The 25,317-nt window shown below is 40.9% G+C and overlaps 1 protein-coding gene and 1 pseudogene across 4 annotated transcripts; one reads left to right on the plus strand and one right to left on the minus strand.

Annotated features, from left to right (window-relative positions):
- The first annotated feature begins 1,215 nt into the window (after window positions 1-1,215).
- On the plus strand, window positions 1,216-21,625 carry LOC103018308 (zinc finger protein 350-like). Of its 4 annotated transcripts, XR_009006017.1 has the most exons (5): window positions 5,414-5,549; window positions 12,716-12,842; window positions 13,589-13,684; window positions 17,414-20,611; window positions 21,086-21,625. XR_009006017.1 is itself a non-coding variant. In XM_057533556.1 (4 exons), exons 2-4 carry the CDS (start codon window positions 12,809-12,811, stop codon window positions 18,754-18,756), a joined length of 1,473 nt encoding a protein of 490 aa, XP_057389539.1. In that variant the 5' UTR covers window positions 1,216-1,337; window positions 12,716-12,808; the 3' UTR covers window positions 18,757-21,625. The 4 variants fall into 4 exon arrangements, 3 of the variants coding, with proteins under 3 accessions (XP_057389539.1, XP_057389537.1, XP_057389538.1); XM_057533556.1 differs by lacking the exon at window positions 5,414-5,549 and adding an exon at window positions 1,216-1,337 and having other exon boundaries at window positions 17,414-21,625; XM_057533554.1 differs by having other exon boundaries at window positions 17,414-21,625.
- Window positions 10,838-11,574, minus strand: LOC103017642 (translation machinery-associated protein 16-like; annotated as a pseudogene).
- Window positions 21,626-25,317: the final 3,692 nt, after the last annotated feature.

Here is a 25,317-nt window from a genome sequence, read left to right on the forward strand (position 1 = left end):
CAAAATTGTAAGTTTTACTTAATCCATTCAAAAACTTGAAATGCATATGTTTATTAATGTTTGCCATGTGAGGATCACATTATAAATACTGTTCTGGAGGTCAGTATTTCATCCTTTTGAAGTCACTTAAAAAATACTGGTAATTCTATAATTGGCTTTTTAATGGCTATAAACCGTTCTGTTGAAGGAATGTGTTTAATTTACCAAACTATTCACCTGCTGATTGTACATTCAAGTTATTCCTAGTTTTTAAAAAAATTACCAAAATTTCTGTGGTTAATATAAAAAGTTTTTAGCAAAGATTCTTAGCATTGGAATTTCTACATCAACGAGAATGAAAAATTTAAATTGTATAGATAATTCTAATAAATTGCCCTCTAGAAAGAATGTATAGATAATATCCTCTACTACCCCTTTGCCTGCATAAAATAATGGCTAATATTTCTTAAGTGTGTTTATTTTATTTGGGAATGATGCCAAACAGTATAACAGCACAGCTCACCATTTAATTACTCTGAAATGCCCTTCGTTTTTTAGGGAAACATTTGCATACATTTGAAGCCTCACCCCTCTCCCTTCCCTACTAGAGGCAGCCACATTCCCAGGCCCCTGTGGGCATCGGTGTTCACAGAGCCCCGCTCTCAGCATCGGCCCCGCCCCTTCAACAGGTCTCAGACCAGCCGTACTCATTCCCATCCCCGCTTTACCTCTTTCCCAAATTTCACCAGGACTCGAAGTTTCCGTGTTTTGTCCAGGACCTGACCGCCGCCTTCACAACGTGTCTCACCTCCTGCAAACTTCGTTGACCGTCCCAAGTTTCCTCCTAACACTCGCTCCTCGGGTCTCTGCCGAACGGAACTGCACTTCCTGTAAGATGGCCGCCCCCTTGCTGCTCCTCCGTCGTGGCTCACGGGCGCCGCCATCTCTCCCGTTTTGCCCAAAAGACAAAATAGAATCCAGCTCGCGCCGCCACGGCCTTGGATAGGGTCCAGCCTCTAAAAAAATGATTCAGCCTAGTGCTTCTGACCGACAACGAGGAGGGAAAGGGAAGGAGGTGTCCAAAAGCGATTTCAGTTCTTCCCGCTCTGAGCCGTAGCCTCCGTCACGACCGTTTCCTCCCCGATCGCTGAGGTGGGCGTGGCCACGTTACGTCATAGAGCTGGTCGTGCGGCCCGAACGCCAACACGCCGGAAGGCTCTGAGGTCGGGCCGGGCCGGAGGCGTCCCTAGCGACAGCCAGAGAGGGGATTGGGGCGCGACAGCGGGGGAGTGGGAATCGTTTTGGAAGTGAATTCAGTCTTTGGCAGCTGGCGGGAGCCTTGAGAATCTCAGCATCAGGTGGGTCGGGGTCTGCACGTGGGTCCGGAGTGAGGGGCCTGTGAGGCCAGTGAAAGGCCTTCTGGGGGTGTCTTTAGTCACTGGGGAGGCTTGGCTTCAGTAATAGGCCCTTTGGTGGTCAGTGTTATTAAACGTATGAAGAGAGAAACGACCGAGGCTCTGACTGAGGGTTTTTGTCGATGTGGGTATTTTGAAACCCCGCCCTCCTGAAATTGAGTTCCCCCGCTGACTTTATATTTAACCTCTCTATCCCAAACTTTATTCTTTTTCTTGTCCCACCCTTGTTCCCCTCAGGATTGAGGAGTATCAAAGAAAGGGGGGGATTGGAACTGAGCAGGACCCTGAAGTACCTCTTGGGTACAAGAGCCCCTCTGTGTCACCCCCTTTCTAGTTTGTAGAAAAAGGCTTTGGTCTCTTGGGGTTTCCCTGAGTTCCAAAGATCAGACTGATTAGGGAAGTGAGGGAATGTAGAAACAGGAAAAAGCAGACAAGAAACAATAGTTCATAGAGTCCTAGTTCCTCCTCAAAGGATGTGCATAACGATCTGATGCATACCTTTAAGTTGTTCTGCAGAAACTAAGACACCTGCCAGGGTGGAGGGTGGTGACTACTTGCTGAGCATACGCATGTAGACCTGAGACTGGTTGGAACCAGAGAGTTGATGATTAAGGTTCCTGAAACACTGTTATCTCACCAACAGCCAGTCAGAAGAAAGTCATCCCTCACCTGCGTCCCTCACCACAATTGTTGCCTTTAAAAACCCTTCCCTGAAAGCCATTGGGGAGTTGAGGCTTTCGAGCCTGAGCTGCCAGTTCTCCTTGCTGGGCCCTGTAGTAAACGCTGGACTTTCCTTCACACCAACCCGGTGTCAGTAAATTGGCTTTGCTGCTCAGAGGGTGAGCTGACCCAAGTTTGGTTTGGTAGCAGTTTCTGCTCGTGAAGCTCAGTGATTAAGAGCTGGAGTGGTAGGTGTAGATCAGTGAATTCGATGTCTCATGCAGGTCAGCGATTCACTGTGGGGCTCAGATGTGCAGAAACCTGGGATGGGGGGCGGGTGCTAATGAATGGGGGTTTCTGGTTCAGATTTCAGATTTAACTTGGAGTCATTTTTTGTTGTTGTTGTTTTGTGGGAGAGGCTAGTGTATGTGGAGGGGCAAGAGGCTGGCGCTTTGGAGACCCAGGGTCCCTGAAGAGTAGGTAGGTTGAGGTTCAGATGGCGATTCCTGGGCACAGACTTGATGATAGATTCATTCAGCTGATCCAGATCCAGTCCGCTCCTTCAAGTCCATACCTTCATCAAGGCACTAATTAAAAACTCTTTTGTCTTGCCACATAAACACTCTTGTCATAGTCTTCCCAACCAAAAAAGTAGTTAGATATGATCTAGTGATGTGTTATAAAAGATACGTTTTATTCTTCTTGCCTCCAACTTTACTCCACAGTTTTCTTGGATATTTCCTTTCAGGTTCATGCTACACAAGTGAAAACATCTCTGTTACCCAAAACGCTGATCTCTAGTGCAAACCATTGTGTGTGTTTAATATTTTTTTGTTACCTTTGCATATGGAATGACCTGTATAACAGATATAATTTGGTTTTATCACTTCATTTCTAATTATAAACACTTCCATAGTATAAAACGATTACAGATTTTCTTAATGGCTGCAGTAGTGTCACATCAGGTGGATGAACCAGTGACAAGGTTACTAGAGTCACATTAAGTGTATGTATACATTAATTTGGATAGGCTTGACTTATATATCTGTACTTTTCTGCAACATGTTATGATTCTATGCTTATCCACCCACAGGATTTGTTGCCATTTACAACGGAATAATTCAGAGTTTTAATTTATATTGCCTTTTTAGTTTGAAGGTTTTTCATGTGTTTTTTTCCTGGATATGCAGGGTTTTGTTTCTATTTTGATTAATGTGTTGAATTTCTCATTACTGTTGATTTCTAGTTTTGTTGCATTGTGGTCAAGGAATCAGCCTCTTTGATATTGACTTGTGAAACTTATGAAAATGTCTTTCTATGGCCTACTTTGCTCTGTAAAGCTTTATTTTTTTATATTTGCACATAGGTGTATTTCTGGAAAGGCAGGTGGCCCTTCTAGGGCAACACGGGTGATTCCATAAAGTGAATGGGTGCAGTGCCAAGAAATCATCAGCAGGGACATGAGGGCTCATGCACAAGGAGTCATGAAATTTGGATGTGGCCAAGATGTTGCTTTCATGTTCTCCTCCCCCATGAAGTTTTATAGCTATAGTTTTATAGTCCTAGATGTCCTATAAATAGTTTTATACCGTTTCTCTTGTCCAGATCTCTAGTCCTGGTGCCTAAAGTGATTCTAGGCTGGAGACCGAGGGGCACTGCATGTACTCAAGAGGTCAAAGAAGAGTTGCAGTAGGGGCAGGGCGGTGTCTGTGGGTTTGGGGGTTTAGAAAAGCTACTGGGAAATTATCTTAGAAAAATTTGTGGCCAGAAGGAGTGGAAACAAAAGCTCACAGTAATCCCACTGAATCAATGACCTTATAATGCGAGTCTTTCTGACTCCTTGTCTCTCTGATTTGCTGCTTTGGAGTGAGTATTGGAACTTGCTCCCTTTTCATTTCTCTGTGGAAGAAGGTTGCTGTCTGTGAATATGCATTGAGTGTTCTAAGAGCTGTTTCAGAAGTCCAGTTTATGCATTGTGGTTATGTGCTACCTTCTGGTGTGATATTAAACTGCCTGAAAAGTAGTAAACTTTTCAGGCAGTTCTACAGAGAACTAAACTTTTGGAGGTTGTCTGGTTAAGAAGGTACAATGGTTAAGGTGATGAGCTTTGGAGAGAAAAGGCCTGGGCTTGAATTCTAGCCCTGCCTCTTAGAAAGTATGTGACTCTGGACAAGATACTTTATCTCTAGGTTTTAAGCCTTGACTTCCTTCGTTCTAGTGATTTGATACGTCTAGATTGGTGGTGAGGATTAAATAAGAAAATGCTTAGGATCTGCTTAACACATTACTCTTCATAATGTTTGCTCTGCCTTGAGGTCTAGGTGTTGTGGTTTTTTAAACAAAAGAAAACTCTTAAGTATTGGGATTTGATGCTAGAGGACGCCTATATTAGTTTTTTTGTTTTTTTTAAAATAAATTTATTTATTTATTTTTGGCTGCGATGGGTCTTTGTTGCTGCGCGAGGGCTTTCTCTAGTTGCGCTGAGTGAGGGCTACTTTTCGTTGCAGTGCGCGGGCTTCTCATTGCGGTGGCTTCTCTTGTTGCAGAGCACGGGCTCTAGTCTCATGGGCTCAGTAGTTGTAGCTCATGGGCTCTAGAGCACAGGCTCAGTAGTTGTGGCGCACGGGCTTAGTTGCTCCGTGGCATGTGGGATCTTTCTGGACCAGGGCTTGAACTCATGTCCCCTGTGTTGGCAGGTGGATTCTTAACCACTGCACCACCAGGGAAGCCCCCTATATTAGTTTTCTGTTAGTTCTGTGATAAAGTAACATAAATTAGTGGCTTAAACAACACAAATCTATTATCTTACAGTTCTATAGGTTAGAAGTTCAACATGGATCTTACGGGGCTGAAATCAAGGTCTCAGCGGGAGTGTGTTATTTTCTAGAGGCTCTAGGGGGAGAATCTGTTTGTCTTTTCCAGCTTCTAGAGGCTGCCCACACTCCTTGCCTCCTGTTTCCCTTTCCCCCCATCTCCAAAGCCAACAATGGTGTGTAGAGTTCTTGTCACATCACATCTCTCTCTGGTCTCTTCTGCTTTCTTCCATGTATAAGGATCCTTGTGATTACATTGGGCCTACCTGAATAATCCAGGAAATCTATTTTTAGGTCATCTGATTAGCAACTGTAATTTCATTAGCAATCTCAATTCCCCTTTGCCTTGTGATGTAACATAGTCACAGCTTCCAGGGATTAGAACGTGGATATCTTTGTGAGGGCCATGATTCCGCCTACTGCAGCACCTTTAACATCACCGACAAGGTGTATGGCTGCGGGGAATGTACAAATTAAAGCGAATTTGCTTTTGAGTCCTTAGAATCAAGTGAAGTAAGGAGAAGGAAGTTCCAGAACCAGGAAAGCATCACTTCTGGGGATGCCATTAATTTGAGATGTGAGAGCTATGACCAGAATTTGAGTGACAATCTAGCAAAGTAAAAAAAGAAGAACCCCAGTTCCAGTCATTTTCTAAGAACAGAAGAAAATGACCAAGGTCCAGGTGAGTTTTACATATTTATTTATTCCCTCCTTTCTTTTCTGTTGTATTTGTAGAGGCTTATAAAAATTGACTTGATTAATTGGAAAATGACACATTGATAAGAGCCTGAATCTGAAGACAAATAAATATCAACCATAATGTTGATGTCACGGTAAACTAGGAATGGTGGGAATGCAGGTCAGAGATTCTGCTCAGAATTTTGAAGTCAGAATATTAATAAAAAACTGTAAGACCTGAGGAGTTATTTACGTTGAGCTACCAGATTATCTCCAATAACTTTGGCAGCCAGTGCCAGCAAGAGAAACACAAAACATTACATGATTCGTGTTTTTGTACAGAGAAAGTAGATCATTTCCTCAGAAAAGTAAGTATTTCCTGGCACTGAAGTTTTAATAAATTTCTTGATGACTTTTCCTGCAGGGCGCAGTGGCCTCAATGGCAGCCTTCTGGCATATGCAAGAAGAGGTTCCCATTTCTCTGTTTCATGTGTGTGTGTGTTTTTACACTTTCTTATGGGGGCATAACATACATATAGTAAAGTGAATTTTTACACAGTTGTACACCTGTGGTTGTTTCTTATAGAGTTCCTTCAATACCCTTCTGGTATTCTGGCTTTTATCAGATATAAAAATCTAGATTTATCTAGACAAATGGATGGTTTAAGTGGCCTCTCAAGCCATTTTTTGCTGAATTGGATTCCGGGTACAGACCTACCAGCCGAGTTTAAAATCATATTCTCTGCTAAAGACTTGGGGTGTAGGGATCCATGATATTGTCTTTGTCACTGCATCCCAGTCTTAGAAATGTAGTATTCTTCCGGAATTATTCATTGTCAGTTTTTATCTACCTCCTTGTATTAGTTTCCTGTGGGTGCTGTAACACATTACCTCAAAGTAGGCGGCTAGAACGACAGAAGTGTATGCCCTCACAGTTCTGGAGCCCAGAAGTCTGAAATCAGGTTGTCAGTGAGGCTGTGCTCCCTCCAGAACTCAAGGAGAAATCTGTCCCTCGCCTCGTCCAGCTTCTTGTGGCTGTCTGCATTCTGTGGCTTGTGGCCTTATCATTCCAATATCTGTCTCTGTCTTCACGTTACCTCCCCCTCTTCTGTTTGTCTGTCTCCTTCTGTCTGTCTCTTATAAAAACACTTGTCATTGGGTTTAGGGCCCATCCAGACTATCTGGGACTATCTTCTCATTTTAAGATCCTTAATTACTATATCTGCAAAGACCCTTTATCCAGACAAGGTAAAATTCACAGGTTCTGGGGATTAGGAAGTGGACATATCTTTTAGGAGGCCACCATCCAACCTGCTACCTTCCACTTTTATCATCTTTTGTTGTTATTAAATGAGTCATATACAAATCATTTGTTTGTGAAATATACAGAAACAATATGGAAATAAACAGAGTAAAAAAAGAAAGTTGCCCTGTCAAACTCTTCTCTACTCATCACTTAGGAGAGAAATGATTCTGTTTTTATTAACACTTATATGCACGTAGATATACATACATTATGTACACTTATGTGCATATACACACTTTTTAAAAAATTTTATTTATTTATTTTTATTTTTGGCTGTGTTGGGTCTTCGTTTCTGTGGGAGGGCTTTCTCTAGTTGCGGCGAGTGGGGGCCACTCTTCATCGCGGTGCGCGGGCCTCTCACTATTGCGACCTCTTTTGTTGCGGAGCACAGGCTCCAGACGTGCAGGCTCAGTAGTTGTGGCTCACGGGCCCAGTTGCTCCGCGGCATGTGGGATCTTCCCAGACCAGGGCTCGAACCCGTGTCCCCTGCATTGGCAGGTGGATTCTCAACCACTGCACCACCAGGGAAGCCCCTACACACATATTTTTTGTGAAAATATTTTTGCATTACTGAGATCATGATAAACACATTACTTGCTTTATTCCTATAGCAACCTGCCCTGGAGAGCGTTCCATTCAAGTATTTATGTATCTATTTCATTGCATTTAGGTTTGCATGATATTTCCTAGCATGTATATGCCTTAATTTATGTACTCTGTTTATATAAAGGTACTTTTTTTTTTTTTTGGCCCGCCGTGCAGCATGTGGGATCTTCGTTCCCTGCAGTGGAAGCATGGAGTCTTAACCACTGGATTGCCAGGGAAGTCCCTAAAAGTATATTTTAGCCATAAAATTTCTTCACAGTACACATTCTGAATATGTGTGAAAATTTTTTTAGGTTAGATTCCTAAAAGGGAAATCTATGAGTCAAATGGTACCTGGACTTAAATTTTTCATGCTTGCTACAAAATTGCCCTTTTTAAAAGTCTTCAGCACTTCCTCTCAGAGTTTATGAAAATCTCTGTTTTTCCCACATTCTTGCTATTATTTAATATTATATCAGTTTTTAAATCTTACAAATCTGAAATATAAAAGCTATATCATTTTTTTGAAGGTTGTAGACCCTAGTGTTTAGTTTTTTTAATTAATTTATTTTATTTTATTATTTTATTTTATTTATTTATTGTTTCTGGCTGCGTTGGGTCTTCATTGCTGCACGTGGGCTTTTCTCTGGTTGCAGCGAGTGGGGGCTACTCTTCGTTGTGGTTCGTGTGCTTCTCATTGTGGTGGCTTCTCTTGTTGCGGAGCACAGGCTCTAGGTGTGTGGGCTTCAGTAGTTGTGCCACGTGGGCTCAGTAGTTGTGACTTGTGGGCTCTAGAGCACAGGCTCGGTAGTTGTGGTGCATGGGCTTAACTGCTCCGTGTCCTGTGGGATCTTCCCGGACCAGGGCTCGAACCCGTGTCCCCTGCATTGGCAAGCGGATTCTCAATGACTGCGCCACCAGGTGAAGCCCCTAGTGTTTAGTTTAAGAGCACAAATTCTGTGGTCAGATTCACTCATTCATATCTTGCCTTGGTCTATAATTACCTGCTTTATCTTATTCTGGTTATTTAATCTCTCTGCAGTGCTTTCTTCATCTGAAAAATGGGAATTATAATAGAATTTACATGAAAGGATTTTTCTGAAGATTAAATAGGTTAATATATATCAGAGTTTTTCAACCTCAGCACTATTGACTTTTTTGGCCAAACAACAAATTCTTTGTTGAGGGGACACCACAGGATTGTAGACTAGCAGTTTCCCTGTTCAGTACCCATTGGATGTCAGTAGCACCCTCCCACCCCCAAGTTGTGATAACCTAAAATGTCATATGTCTGCTGTTGTAAAATAATTGTTGGCCGGTTGAGAACCACTGATCTATGTATATATGTATATACATATATAGGACATATCTTAGAACATTGCCTGTTATTTAATAAGTGCTATCAGAATTAGTTTTACTATTATTTTTACTTGCATTATTATCAGTGACTTTGAACATATTTTACTGTATTTGTTAACTGTTTGTATTCTGTGAATTGCCTAATCAAATCCTTTGTGCTGATTTTGTTTTTTCTGATCTCTAAAAAAAAAAAAATAGGTTTCAGGGATATTAATCTTTACCTGTTTTTTGCAAGACATTTTCTAGTTGGTATTGTTAGTGTGCTAGTTCGTGTGAGTAGTAAACTACTCATTTCTACATATTGATCTATCACAGTCTATCTTCAAGTAATATTATACCACTTCATTCATAGTATAAGAACCTTAAAAGAGTGTGCTTCCATTTCTTCTCTACCAGCCTTTGTGCTATTGTTGTCCTACATTTTACTTCTTTGTATTTTAGAAATCCCACAATACATTATTATCATTGCTTTAAACGATCACTTATCTTCTAAAGGTATATAAAAAAATAAGATTTTTTATTACTCATAGGTTTTTCATTTCTGCAGCCCTTCATTCATTTGGGTAGATCTAGATTTCTATCTGAAGGACATCCTTTAACATTTTTGCTAGTACATGTATGCTGCTGCTGAATTACTTTAGCTTTTGCATACCTGAAAAAGGTTTCATTTTGCCTTCATTTTTGAAATATATTTTCACTGGGAATTCAAGGTTGACAGTTTTCTTTTTTCGGTACTGTAAAGATGTTTTTCCATTGTCTTCTGACTTGTATTGTTTACAGAAGTCTGTGTTCATCTGCTCTGTTCTTGTGCATGTAGTAAATCTGTTTTCTCTGGCTGTTTTAAAATGTTTCTCTTTAGGTCTTTTTTTCTGTTTCATGCTGAATAGTTTCTATTGCTATATCTTCAAGTTCACTAATCTTTTCTTCTGCAGTGTCTAGTCTGCTATTAATCACATCCAATGAGTACATTGTTCATCTCAGACATTTCTAGAGTTGGAATTGTGTCTGTTTGATATCTTCCATATTACTCCATATCACGTTCATGCTTTCCTCCACCTTTTTAAACATATGTATGTATAATATGTATTTTACTATCCTTATCTACTAATTTTGTTATGCACGTCATTTCTGGTTTTGTTTCTGTTGATGATCTTTTCTCTTTGTATGAGTCATATTTTCTCTCTTTGCATATCTTGTAATTTTGATTGAGTACCAGGCATTATAAATTTTTTATTGTTGAGTAATAGACTTTTATTCCTTTAAATATTTTTCAGTTTTATTCTGGGATACAGTATAATTTACTATACCTATGTTTTTCAACAAGAGGGAGGCTGTGGGTACTATTAACATTTTGAGCTTGACAGTTCTTCCTGTGTAGGACTGTCATATGCTTTACAGGATATATAGCACCCTTGGTCCCTAACCATTAAATACAGTAGGGACCTGGTCAGTGTGACAATCTGAAACATCCTCACAAATTTTCATATCCCTCTTTGGTGTTTTTAAAATTAATTAATTAATTAATTAATTAATTTTTGCCTGCGTTGGGTCTTCGTTGCTGCGCGCGGGCTTTCTCTAGTTGCGGCGAGCAGGGACTACTCTTTGTTGTGGTGCACGGGCTTCTCATTGCGGTGGCTTCTCTTGTTGTGGAGCATGGGCTCTAGGTGCGCAGGGTTCCCATAAATGTATATAAATTCCGTATCACATTTTCCCTATTTTATAAGGAAAGAAAATAGTTTTAATGTGTAAGAGGAAGAAGAGTAAAACATATTACTAAAAGGCAAATTTGCCATCGTCACTGCTCAAGAAGTACCACAGTAACCTTCTAGCAAACAGCTGCTGCCCATGCCCCAAAACATGAGATTAGGTGATTCTAAGTAAGCATGAGGAAAAAAATAACAACATTTTTTGTCCTCATTCATATTGCTCTCCCAGCCCCAGAAATTCAGATTAAATGGATTTTGCAGAGCATTTCTACCTAGTCTAACAACTTAATGTAAACAAAAACAACATTCATTTTTAAGTAAAAATCATAACACTGTTTTTGAAACTGAAAATGGGATTCTCATCATATAAGAGAATAAGCTAAACAGCAAATTCTTGTGTAGAGACAATTACTTACCGTAATCAATTCAAGTGTAACTTGAAGTTCTCAAACTATTTATTTTCAACTCAAGTAAAGACAGTTAGGCCACTGCAGTCAGTTCCTTGTCTGTGTCCCTTGATTCATCTTTCAGTTCCAATTCTCCTAAATCTCTGTCTACAGCTGTCACAGTTTTCTTCTTACACTTCTTAGGCACTGCATCATTAGCACAGATTTTTCTCATTTTAATGTTTGGCAGTTTCTTCAGATCAAAATCCCATTCCCTGCATTTAAAGTGTCTGGAATCTCAAGGCCGCAGCCCCCGTACTGCTGTCGCTCCCGCTCCGTGGTCTGCTTGATGGCCGCCTCGGGAGCAGTGCTGCCTGCCCTGCCCGGCCTTGATGCTGCTGTGGAACTCAGTCTGCTCCAGCTCACTGCTGAACTGATTTAAATACCTTTCAGTTAATTCACAAGCGTCTCTCTTTGAATATTCTACTTTTTTGGGATCAAGATAATTTTGAAACCACTGCAGTTTTTCACCAATAAGGTTGAGACGCAACGCCTTTTCATTCTTCAGTTTTTCCTTTTTTTCTAGTTTGTGGACCTCTCTCGTAATTTGAGCCGCTCTTCTACTATATGGATGGATGACTTTTTTTTCTTGTCCTACACTTTTTCCCTTTGGTGCTTTTGGCATGGCGACGTCCTTGTGGCCTGGGACATCCGGACCTCCGACTCCACGCTGCGGGACCTCAGGGTCTGCGGCGGCAGCAGCTCACGAGGCAACTCCCAGTATAACATTCTTGATTGAAAGTTATTTCACTTGGCACTTTGAAAATACTATTTCATTCTTTTTCAGGCTTCCATCACTGCTGTTGAGAACTTAGAGGCAATAAATCATATTTGTTCTTTTGTTAGGTATATGTCGTTTCCCTTTGGATATTTTTGAATTTTCCCTTTGAGTTTTGGTGTTCTGCAGTTTTACCTCCATGTGTCTAGGAGTGGATCTCTTTTTCCTGATCCTGCTTGAAATTGTGGGGTTCTCTCATCCTGAGGTTTTGTGTCTTTTACCAGCTCTAAAATATTCTCTGCCCTTACATCTTTGGTTATTACCTTCCCTCAAATTTTCTGTTCTTCCCTCAGACTCAGAATAGGTGTAAATTCAACATTCTCACTCTATCCTTCATATCTCTCAACCTCGCTTTTGTATTTTCCATCACTGTCTTTTGCACTTCAGATCTGTTGTCTAGTTCACCATTCTCTCTATGTCATATCAAATTGGTAGTCAATCTATAAATTGAAATTCCTAATTTCAATTACTGTATTTCTTGTTTTGAGAATTCATCTTTGTTTCTTCAAGTTAGCCCACTCATCTTTAAGACTCTGTTATGCCTTTGCACATATTAAACACTGTTTATATTCAGTGTCTTACAATTACAGCATCATCAGGTTTTTCATGTTTAATTCTAGTGTTTATTGTTTCTGTTTAACTTATGCACAGTGAAAGCTTCTTGAGAGCAAGAATACATGTGTTTGTTTTGATATCATCTGCATGTAGTTCAGTGCACGCACATATGCACACAGATGGCAAATCTACCAAGGTTAACAAGAGGTTTTAATGACCACATTTCAGAAAACCTTCTGAATTATTGAGGGGGTGGGTGGCTGAATCACAGCAGCAGGATATCTGTATAAGACTTTCCATTCTTCCACACTATATAACGTAAACCACCTATATAGATACAGCCTACACAGTAGAAATGATTAGAGTAGACTTCTGTACTTCTCTTCCAATCCATCAAATGATCACCCCAGATTAAAGAAGAATTTATTACTACAGGAATCATTATTATTTGAAGATGTAGCTGTGGAGTTCACCCGGGAGGAGTGGAGGCTACTAGACCCTGCTCAGAAGGACCTGTACCAGGATGTGATGCTGGAAAACTATAGCAACCTGCTGTCCGTCGGTAAGAACTGCTTCCCTGTGCCACTCAGGGTGCCCAATCAGCAGTCTTTCCTTTCTCAGTTGTGCAATGATTTGGGGGCAGATATCTGAAGTGTGAATAATGTAAGAGAGATTGTCAAACTTTTTCTGCAAAGGGCCAGATAGTAAATACTGCAGGCTGTTCTGGCTACCTACTGTCTCTGTAATTACATTCTGGTTTTTTTTAAATAACACTTTTATTTTATTTTATTTGTTTTTTCAGCACACACATAACATTTTTATTTATCAATTATATAAGTATTCTGCTAAATTTATTATATGCACTATAAAATATACTTAAAAACAGAAATGTCAAAAGGATGAAACATCAGTGAGATAAATATTTTTAAATGGTTTTAATTTTTAAAATGTAATGGTACAAAACACTTTTGCTATCATGTTTTAGAAGTTTGCCTTCACTTTTCGAATACTCTGTTTTATAAGAGCACTTTATTCTGAATTAATAATGCTTTTAAAATGTAAAAAAATGCCTTAGTTACAGCCACGGACCATAGTTTGCTGACCCCTACATAAGACTTGAATTTTATAAGTGGTAGATTCTCAGTCTCCTCTCGGGCCTCAGATAGAGGGAGTATATTTTCCCTACTCCAAGGGGAAAACTCTTTTACAAGGTACAGTCACACAATCTATAAAATGTATCATTTAACAATGTTTAGATCTCACGCCCAAAGATATTTTCCTAAATATTCTGTTATTTTTCGTGAATAGGGTATCAAAGTCCCAAACCAATTCAAATCTTCAAGTTGAAGCAAAGAAACAAACCATGGTTAGAAAAGGAAAATATCCATGGTCAGAACTTTCCAGGTAAGTGAATGAGAAACATCCAGGTAGAAAAGAAGTAAATTCCTAGATTTGTGGAGGCCTCACACCTTTGAAATAGTGTTGAGGTGACTCATCTTCTGGTTTCTAACCTTTTGACAGTATCTAAACAGCCTCTGATTATTACTCTCCTATGTTAATATTCATTGCTTAAGCATTTAGAGGAAAATACTCCTGTGTTCTCACTCCTGGATTTGATACTGATTTATTTCATCTAGGATCTTGATTTGTTTTGCTTAGATATTTTTCTTTCTGAGGATTCTCAAATTTTCGCTTCTTCATTGACTGCCATAGTATCACTGCTTGTTCCTTCCTCTTCCCTTGCTTTGAAAATTCAGTCTTCCACTCCTCTCTGCAAAGAGAGAACTTCAAATTCACTATCATCGTCTTCTGACTACTGAACCTTGGGTAATATTGATTTCCTTCCTAACATTCAGCCCCACCCAGGGTGCTGTGTTCCCATGGTAACCCGGTCTTTTAATGTGCATCTGTCTGTTTCCTTATTCTGGCTGGGCAAATATGAGCTAAAGCAAATGTAGCAAAACGTTAACTATAGAATCAAAGAGGTGGATATATGGCTGTTCACTGTGTAATTCTTTCAATTTGTTTATCTGTGAAAATTTTTATAATATAATGGTAAGGGAAGAGCTATAAGTATTGTAATTTTCAGAGTGAATTATGCCTCCCACATACACTGAAATAAAGGAATTCACTCAAATAAAAAAACAAAAACAGAAAATTCACAATCTTAGACCCCACCTGAAATCAAACCATAAACGTCATGCATTCTTTGCTGATTTCTCTGTATATTTGCTGGATCAGGTATTTATCTTGATTCATCTTAGTTACTCTCAGTTTAATTTCCCGAGTCTAAACAATTCTAGTTATAACCCTACTACCAACTATGGGATATTTAAATCCTTCTGTGATCAAGGGACTGCAAGATACAATGTGATGCTTACACAGAATTTTCTTTCCATTCCCTAAATTCAAAGTCAGCTTCATTTAAACCAGTCTCTACAATGCCCGCCACAAGTATGATTGTTTCATTGATTCATTCCCTCAACAAGTATTTTTAATGCCTAATACACGCTGCTATGTAGTGTGCTTTATATTATGTGGCTACAGTAGAGAATAAGGGATTAAGTTATTACTCTCACAGAACTTGCATTCTAAGTGGGGGAGGTACACAAGAAATATACAGATTTTTCTGGTGGTAATTAGAACCATGGAGAACAATGTAGGGGGTAATGAATGTCAAGCAATAGGAGGGCCTAATGTTTTATACACAACGGACAGGGAATGCCTCTCTGCTCTGCTAGGGTGGCTGAGTGGAGTGAGGGATGATCCATGGGTAGGCCTGGGGAAAGTGTACCAGCAATGGTGGTCCTGAGGCAGAGGTGTACCTGGCGTGTTTGAGGACTGTCCAGGAAGCCTGTGTGGGGAGAGCAGAGCGATCAAGAGCGGAAGTGATACTCACGAGGTGCGAAAGGGGCCCACACGATGCAGGGCACTGCAGGCCATTTTAAGGACTTAGGATTTTTTTTTCAGAATGACAGTTACTGAATGGTTTGGGGCAGAAGAGTGACATGATCTGGCTTATGTTTTGGGGGTTTTGTTTGTTTGTTTTGGCCACGCCGCAAAGCTTGCGGGTTCAATCCCCCGACCAGGGATTGAACCCAGCCCTGGCAGTGCAAGTGCCGAGTCCTAACCACTGGACTGCCAGGGAATTCCCTCTCTGGGAATTTCTATACAGGCACAGCTCACTTTATTGTGCTTTGCTTTATTGTACTTCGCAGATAGTGTGTTTTTTGCAACTGAAGGTTTGTGGGGAATTCCTTGGTGGTCCAGTGGTTAGGACTCTGCACTTCCACCACAGGGGGCACGAGTTCGATCCCTGGTCGGGGAAGTAAGATCCTGCAAGCCTCATGGTGCAGCCAAACAAAACAAAACAAAACAAATTGAAGGTTTGTGGCAGCCCCGTGTCGAGCAAGTCTGTCAGCACCATTTTTCCCAACAGCGTTTGCTCACTTTGTGTCTGCGTCACATTTTGGTAATTCTCTCTATATTTCAAACTCTTTTATTATTATTATATTTGTTATGGTGATTTGTAATCAATGATCTTGGATGTTACTTCTACGACTTGCTGAAGGCTCAGATGATGGTTAGCATTTTTTAGTGAGAAAGTATTTTTAAATTAAGTGTACACTGTGTACACTATGTACACTGTTTTAGACATAATGCTATTGCACACTTAATAGACTACAGTATTGTGTAAACGTAACTTTTATATGCACTGGGAAACAAAAAAATTCACGTAACTAGCTTTATTGCACTATTTGCTTTATTGTGGTGGTCTGGAACTGAACCTGGAATATCTCCAAGGTATGCCTGTACAGATAATCCCAAATTTGTCCTCTAGCCAAAGTCTTCTCCAAATTCCTCTCTCCAGTTGAGTTCTTCATGTCCGCACCAAGATATCCATCTCAAAATGTTTATGTCAAAATACACACCTGATTTTCCCACATTCAAAACCTGTCTCCCTGATGTTCCTCAACAACTTAGCTGGTACGTCTAGTCATTTAAGCCAAATACCTAGGGAAAAACCCTTGATTCCTCCCTTTTACTTACATTGAATTCAACACTGAATGTTGTTTTTTCCTTCTCCTAGATGTACCTCTAGTTCATCCGCTTCTCCACACATACACTATTGCTGCTCCACACCAAGCCACCATTATCTCTTCCCTGGATTACTTCATTAACTTCCTCTCTCCTACACTCCTTCCTCTCCCATCACTATCCATGTAGCGGTCGGCAACCTCTTGGAAATATAAATCAGAACCCCCCACCTTCTCAAAACTTCCAGTGGCTTGCCACTAGGCTTAGCATCAAATTCAGATTCTTCCTACCAGATCTGCGTGATATGCCTTCTGTCTACCTTTTGAACTTCAACGCTTCCTTCTCCCTATATAGCTGTTCCACTCAGGGCCTACTGACTACCTTTCTATTTCTTGACCTGGCCAAAACCTTTCCTGTCTCAGGGCTCTTGCATTGCTGTTGTACTTGAATGAAAACTTGCAATTCTTTACATGAGGTTGCTTATTCTTTATTCCTGGTTTCTTGGCTCAACTTTTATTTTCTCACAGGTGTTTACCTATTTAAAGCTGACTAACTCCCACTGTTCTTTTTCATATGCTAGGAACCAGTTTTCAGTCTGAAGTTGTCTTATTTCTTTGCTTCCATTTTGTTCTCTTTTGCCTAGTGGGATGCATTTGTATTCAAGTGCTAGGACAGTGAATGATACATAGACATTCAATAAGCATTGGGGGAATGAATGGCTATATCCTCCATCATGCTAGATCAGATGTCTCTCCAACTTACTTTATCTTATGTTAATGAGACACATTTCTACTTCATCCTCTTTGCCCGTTTTGCAAGGATCTATTTGGAGAGCAGCAAAATCTTTACTAATTGAGAATTGTCTACCATTGATTCTGAATCAGCTGGGTTTTTTTTAAGATGTTATGGCTTTATTTCATTGTGTTTCCCCTCATATTCAAGAAGTAAATTTACACTTGATGGTTTCCTTCATATGACAGAATTGTCACAAAGAGCCAGCCCAAACCGTGGCATTTTAGAAGCAGTTTTATTACCTGATTTAGAAGCAGTTTTATTACCATAACCTGATTATGAAAGAATTAATTTTCTTTCTAGAAGTTGGAGAAATTGGTGATCATATGCAGTGGTCTTTGGAAATCCAAAACAAGCGTAAAAATATGGAAAGAGGCCGTGAACACAGTTCATCGGGAAATGTGTTTCATCTGCGCAGAAATCTTGTTACTTTAAGGCAAAGCCATGATAAGTTTGATGTACTGAACTCTAATTTAGATTTAGTTAACCAGAATAAAAGCTGTGTAGCGAAGAATCCTGACAAGTTTAATAAATATGAGAAATCGTTTCTTCGTACTAAGCATGAAAAACGTTACACTGGAGTTAAATGCAATAAATATGGAAACACCATCTTCACCAATTCGAAACTCAGTATACATCAAACTGAAAAACGAAAGAAACATGAGTGTATTGAATGTGGTAAAACCTTCATCAAAAAGTCTCAACTCACTGTACATCAGAGAACTCATACAGGAGAGAAACCATATAAATGCCTTAAATGTGGTAAAGCCTTCTGTAGGAAAGCAGAGCTCAATATACATATGCAAGTGGAAAGAGGAATAAAACCCCATGCATGTAGTGAGTGTGGGAAAACTTTCTCCAGGAAATCTCAGCTCCTTGTACATCAGAAAACTCATACAGGAGAGAAACCCTATACATGCAGTGAATGTGGAAGAGGCTTCATCCAGAAGGGTAATTTTCTTATACATCAGCGAATTCATACTGGAGAGAAGCCCTATGGATGCAAGGAATGTGGTAAAGCCTTCAGTCATAAGCCATGTCTCGTTGCACATCAGGTATTTCACACTGGAAATCCTCCCTATGTGTGCAGTGAATGTGGAAGAGCTTACTTTCAAAAGTCGAGTCTCATTAGACATCAAAGAGGTCATACAGAAGAGAAACGCTATAAATGCAACGTATGTGGGAAAGGCTACTCCACGAAGTCAATACTGAGTAGACATCAGAGAGTTCATACAGGAGAGAAACCCCATGGATGTAGCAATTGTGGGAAAGCCTTCTGCCACAAGTCCTCCCTCACTAAACATAAGAAAACTCATATGAAAGAGAAATGTGTGGATTCAGTCAAGGTGGAAAATGATTTTCTTGGGAATCACAGCTCATTATGTACCACAGAACCCGTACAGGAGAAAAACTCTGTTGAAACAATGACAGTGCAAGGGCCTTCTGTGGCCGTGCAGACATCATTAAATATCAGTGGGTTCCTAGCCCAAGGGAATGTAGTCCTTGTCGGACAGCCTGTTGCCAGATGTGTACCCTCAGGAAATAACAGAGAATTTGTACAGGAGAGAAACCTCATGAATGCAGTAAATGTGGTAGTGCCTTCAGTTACCAATTATGTCTTATTTTATGTCACAGGAAACGTGTAGGGAAGATTTGGTACGTTCAGTGTGGAAAAGCCTTTAGATCAAAGTTTTAGCTTTTTATATAGTTGAAAACTTTCACTGAGAGAATGCTAATGAATGTAGTGATAATGGGAAGATATACCTCATTAAGTATCAGTGGCTCTAAGTAGGTTGAATTGTAACGAGCTTGACTTCAAAATCATCAATAAACTCACATCAGAAAGAAATTTTAGGAAGGCAGTTGTATCAAGTCCCTAAGACCACCCTCACATTTGATTATTCTCTAAAAGCAGTCACTAAACTCATAAAAGCTGCTATACTTACTGTTACAGTTTATGACAGGGAAGAGTTACAAATTAAAATTAGCGAATGTAAAAGGTGCATGAGGCAGACTTTAGGAGAAACCAGGTGCATCCAGTTGTCCTCCCAGTGGAGTTGTATGGACAGTGCTTAATTCTCCAGCAATGACCTGACAACACATATGGCGTATTGCCAACCAGAGAAACTCACCTGAGCCTTAGTGCCGGGGGGTGAGAGGGGCAGTAAGGGGGTTAGTTATGGAGGCATGGAGAAACCACATAACTGACCTTAACTTCTCAAACTCCAGCCTCCTAAGGATCAAACTGATACAGAATGGCCCAGAGCCCCAGGCAAACAAAAGCAGGTGTTCACCAAAAATCATATTGCTAATGTAAGCTATATGGCATGGCCGAAACCCCAGGTATACAAAGATGCTCTTGGCAGGCAGCATATTCCAAGGGCTTAGAGGTTCCTTCTCAGGTGCCAGTCAAGGGTCATTCCTTTCATTGGAACGTGCAGGGTCTGAACACCCCAAACTTGCCTAGTCAGCCCCTAATTTGCACAGCAGTGAATAGGACAAGGTTTTCAGTAACATGGTTCCTCATCATGTGTCAGAAATAAGGAATGTCTATGGATACACCAAATGTGTTGAACCTTTAGCAGAATGGCAGAGATCTCACAAAGGAGATAAGCTCGTGATTGCAATGGAAATTTGGAAACTTGTTTATGTAAGTCTACCCTCATTTTCCATCAGATTAACACCCTTAATGTGTATTTTGATAGAGAATGTCTTGAACTCTTTCTCATTGCTAGGGAACGACTCCATAACTCATTTGAAGATGGTTTATAGTCCGTGTCACGTTGTACCTATTATATCTAAATCTTCTGTCATCTCTGCCGTATTCTTTTAGAAGCAAGTTCCTAGGCCAGCCCACACTCAAGGGGAGAGTTGAGAATCTTTGAGGGCCTTCTTAGAGCCAGCCTACCAGAATAATGATTTTCAGGGAAAAAGACATTCTTTGCCGAAAGTTGCCATGGTTTCCTGCTTAAACAGTACTTGAACAGAAGCTGGTGCTCGCCACCCCACCCCCTCAACCTGGCCATGCAGAGCCAGCCTTCTGCCACCTCCTCACAGCACCCTTGGACCACTCCCAAGGCGAGTGGGAGTGGAGTGACTGCTGTGACTACCATGTCCCCCTCACAGGTGCCCCACCACCACCACCAGGACTTGGAGGCCACAAATAACTGCCAGATCCACCTGGAGCCTCTGACGTTTACCTGTCCGTGTCTCACTACTTTGATGGCCATGATGTGGCTTTGGAGAACTTTGCCAGTTGTTCTCTTCACCAGTCTCGTGAGGGGAGGGGACATGCTGAGAAGCTGATGAAGATGCAGAACCTGCCAGGTGGCCGAATCTTTGGTGTATGCTGAAACCAGAACAGGATGACTCGGAGAGTGGGCTCAAGGCAAGGCATGTGTGTTCCACTCAGAAGAGGGCATGAATCAGTCACTACTGGAACTGCACAAATTGCCTACTGCGAAAAATGACCCCTACTTGTGTGACAACCTGAATGAGCAGGTGAAATACATCAAAGAATTGGGTGACCACATAACCCACTTGTGTGTGATGAGGGCCCCCGAATCTGGCATGGCAGAGTGTCTCTGACAGGCTCACCCTGATGAAGAGAGCTAAGCATCAGGCTGGCTTCCCGGTGGCCGTGGGGGTGACTTCCCTGGTTACCATGACAATGCATCCATTTTGGGTTTTCCTTTACCTTTTCCATAAGTTGTACTAAAGCATCCACTTAAGTTTTTTTCATTTGTACTATTCCTTCAAATTTGGTACCCAGATAAAAAAAAATGACAGACACGTAAACACCCCAGGTTATACTAGGATTCCAGTGCCATTGAGAATACCCAGTCTCATGGTAAGAGGGGCCTTGGTTGATAAGAAAATCTCACAAATGTCACCCTGTTTTTTACGTGGGAGTGATTTAGCTAGAAGTCACTGCTCCTCGGTCATTCACTTGAAACTTTGTGCTGGCTTGAACAGGACAGATGACTGACTGGTGCAAGGAATTAGGAGCCTGGAGGAAGGACACCCCCCCCCCCCCGCCCCGGTCCCCTGCTCCCCCGCCATGGAACTCTTCCTCCAGTCTCTGAGGAGAGCGCACGGCTGGCTGACGCTAGAATGCCTGAGGACGTGGGATGAAGATGATTCTAAGACTCTGGACGAAAACTGAAAACAGCAACCAACTGTTTCCTCTGCAGCAAGAAGAGAAAGCAAACAGAAAAAAGCGAGTCCCATCTCCATTTTCCTTCTGCCTACCCATTCTCTCTAGTGGCCCATGTTGGCAGAACTTAACGTGAAGCTGGCAAAAGAGAATCTGGTTTGCGCTATCACAAAGCAGGCGGTGGAAGAGTAGGTTGAGAGGTGAGAGACAATAGCTAAATAATCAGGCGAGCAACCTACTTCAATTGAGATTAGCTGTGGTGCATGCCCCTGGGCCCTGCAATTTACAAATCTTACAGTCCACTTATAGACAAGTGCGGATTGAAAATATATTTGTGAATAAAATGATACTTATTTAAACAGTCCTTGAGTATTTTCTCTGTATAAGACAACCTGTTAGTAAAGTTACTAGTCATTATTTGTGTGTGTGTGTGTGTGTGTGTGTGTGTTTTTGAGGGGGGGGTTCGTTAGTAACTTTGATGGGATTTATGACCCAAAACACCAGTATGGTTTATGCCCCTAGAATCTATAACTTGTTTTGTATGTTTTGTACGGTTTTTTTATGTTCTTATTTTAGGGACAAATACACAGTCTGAAATCATGTAAAGTGGGGAAAGGGAAGATCCTTTAAGGTGCTGGAATTACTGATTATTGATATGGAAAAAGATGAAATTAGATCCCTGCCTCACATTATATATCAAGATCCATTCTCAATAGATCAAAGACCTAAATTCGAAGGGTAGTATTTAAAGAACATAATCTGGGGGAGATGGTTGGATTCTGATCATTTCAAAAGCCCTCTTTCCACTGGCTTCCAACCATGACATCCTCACACTCCCAATAATTGACTCTTGGAATTGCGCCCGTCATGGGCCACGAGGACCTTCCCATCACTGGCCTCTACAGATTATTTTTGACTGACCCCCCCCCCCCAAAGGCCTACCAATCCTAGGTGACCAGGAGACCTTCATCCACTGACCTTCCATTTCATCGATTCCTCAAACCTTCCCATCCACTGACCGACAGCCAGCTCCACCAGGTGGTGAATGTAAGGAATTTCAGTCTTCAGGCCGGCAGCTGGTTTCCTCTTGGTTCCACAGTCTTTTCATTGGAGAGCTGGAGGTGAGTGTGGGTAAAGGACACACTAATTTCAGCAGGTGGGACTGAGGCCGAGTAGTAGTCATGTGAAGGTATGGAGGGGAGGGGTCAGCACGAGAGGGCATCTGGCCGGATGTTGAAGAAAGAGTGGGAGCAGTTGGTGCAAGTGCTTCCTCCCCTAGGGCTCCCCTCTGTCATTGGCTGAGGAAATTAAACCAGCTGCTTCATGGGAAACTGCTCACTGGGCAGGAGGCTCCCAGCTGATGAGTCATTTTTCTTTTTTTGACTCCTTGTGTGATTTATATGGGTCCCTTACCCCTCTGACGCTTCTTTTCATAAGCCGTGTAAACAGAGGGAGCAGGCTTGTCATAATACAAGGGACTTACAGGATGGAGCGTAGAAAAAAGTTTATACCCCAACTTCCACTCCACCTCTTTTGGCTTCTGATGCTGGTATTTCCCAGTCTTGGAGGCAGAAAAGCCCTGCCTCTGCCAGAGGCCCCGCCCATATAGATGAGAAGGCCTGCCCTCAACATGGACCCTCCCACAGTCTCGGGGCGTTCCTCCTACCTCATCTTTCTTGGCCCAGCTCCCTTTGACACTCCTACATAGACCATGCTACCTCTTTTCCCCTGTTCCCCATCCTCTGTACCACTGTAACCGAGCAGGGGCTTCTGTGCTCACGGCACAGAAAGTGGGTGTTTGCAGCAAAGTAATGGTTTAATTGCAGGGTGTCACGCGGGGGAGTGGGAGACAAGTTTTAAAGGGGAATAAAAAAAAGAGGCTGGGATTAATCGTCGTCTTCTGACATTTCTTAAGCATGGTTTCAGGAGTCAGAATATCTCTGGTTTATGATTTTTCTGGCCAGGTGGTCCATGGCTCGGGGTCTTGAAGTTCGTCTTGTCCTGGAGAAACAACCTGAGTTTGTACGTTAATGATGATGTCTACAACAGCAGTTTTATTACATTAAGGATGTTATTGACAACAATCTGACTCTGGCTGATGAGTGTTCAGCTGGCTCAGGATTGAGGTCAGAGTGGGCAAGAAAGGGAATAAAGTTTTGGACAGAGAGATTAATCATAAACCCACTAAGGGAACTCAGTTTTACGGGGACTTCGTTTCAATCCTCACTCCTGTTTTAACTTTCCCCAAACCTTTGAGGGAACAGGGCAGTGACTGCTCTGGCTATTTCCTACCTCAATTTGGGGAGTGGAAGTGTTGCATATTGAGTAAGGAACATTCCCAAGTTCCAGGTCTTGGACCCGAATCTTGCATGACTAAAATCTTAGTCCCTTGGTCCATCGTTTTGGTGCAGCAGACCCAATTAGATGTAGGAGATGGAGTGAAACCCAAACTTTAATAAACCTTGGAAAATATATCTTATTCCCTGAGGAATTCAGGAGAATAAGCCTGAAAACCAGTCTGGACCTGGCACTTCTGGGGAGATGTGTAGCCAGGTAGCCAGTTGCCTAATTTTATCGAAGTAGGTTTTAACTTCTGATGCGGTATTAACATATAACAGGAGCTATTGGCCACTACATATAAAATATGATCTAAAGCAACTTTATTGTCTAGTATGATTCTAGCTAAAGAATCTAGTGCTTCACACCTGTCAGAATGGTTATCATGAAAAAGTCTACAAATAACAAATGTTGGAGAGGATGTGGAGAAATGGGGACCCTTGTACACTGTTGGTGGGAATGTAAATTGGTGTAGCCATTATGGGAAATAGTATGGAGGTTCCTCAAAATCTGAAAACAGAACTACCATATGATCCTGGGTATATATCCAGAAAAAAATGAAAACACTAATTTGAAATGATACATGCACCCCAATGTTCATAGCAACACTATTTACAATAGCTAAGACATGGATGCAACCCAAGTGCCATCCACAGACAAATGGATAAAGAAGATGTGGTATATATATACAATGGAATATTACTCAGCCATAAAAAGAATGAAATTCTGCCATTTGCAGCAATGTGGATGGAGCTAGAGAATATTTATGCTTAGTGAATTAAGTCAGAGAAAGACACAATATAATATCACTTATATGTGGAATCTAAAAAATAATACAAATGAATGTACATGCAAAACAGAAACAGACTCACAGATATAGAAAACAAACTAGTGGTTACCAAAAGGGAGAGGGAAGAGGGGAGGGGCAAATTAGGGGTATTAATAGATACAAACTACTATGTATAAAATAGATAAGCTCAAAGGATATATTGTATAGCACAGGGAATTATAGCCATGATTTTGTAATAACTGTAAAAGGAGTATAATCTGTAAAAATACTGAGTCACAATGCTGTACACCTGAAACTAATACAATATTGTAAATCAACTATAATTCAATTTAAAAAAATTTTAAGTGAAAAATGGTAGTTTGAGGTTTTAGCTTACATTTCTTTAATTATCAGGGCAAGTTTAAATTTTTTTCTATATATTTGTTTCAACTTACTGCTTTCTGTTTAAAAAAATCATCTTCAATTGAGTTGCCTAACTGCACTGAGACTCAGTTTCTCCATCTGCAAAGTGCAGATAATATATATAGCACACTATTGCTGTGAAATCAAATACAGGCATACCTCATATTATTGTGCTTCACTGTATTGCACTTTGCAGAAATTGCGTTTTTTACACATTGAAGGTTTGTGGCAACACTGTGCTGAGCAAGTCTATTGGCACCATTTTTTCAACAGCATTTGCTCATTTTGTGTCTATCACACTTTAGTAATTCTCACAATATTTCAAACCCTCCATGAGCAGAAAGAGTACAACTTACTGAAAGCTCTGATGATGGTTACATTTTTAAGCAATATTTTTTAATTAAAAAATAAAAATAAAGACATGTGTATACTAATTAACCCAACAAGCTTAAGCTAACTTTAATACCAGATATTAATTTAATATTGACTATTTCCCAGATCACACGAACCTGAAATTCATTT

Source organism: Balaenoptera acutorostrata, chromosome 19 (genome assembly GCF_949987535.1).
Source record: "Balaenoptera acutorostrata chromosome 19, mBalAcu1.1, whole genome shotgun sequence".
NCBI classification, from domain to species: Eukaryota; Metazoa; Chordata; class Mammalia; order Artiodactyla; family Balaenopteridae; genus Balaenoptera; species Balaenoptera acutorostrata.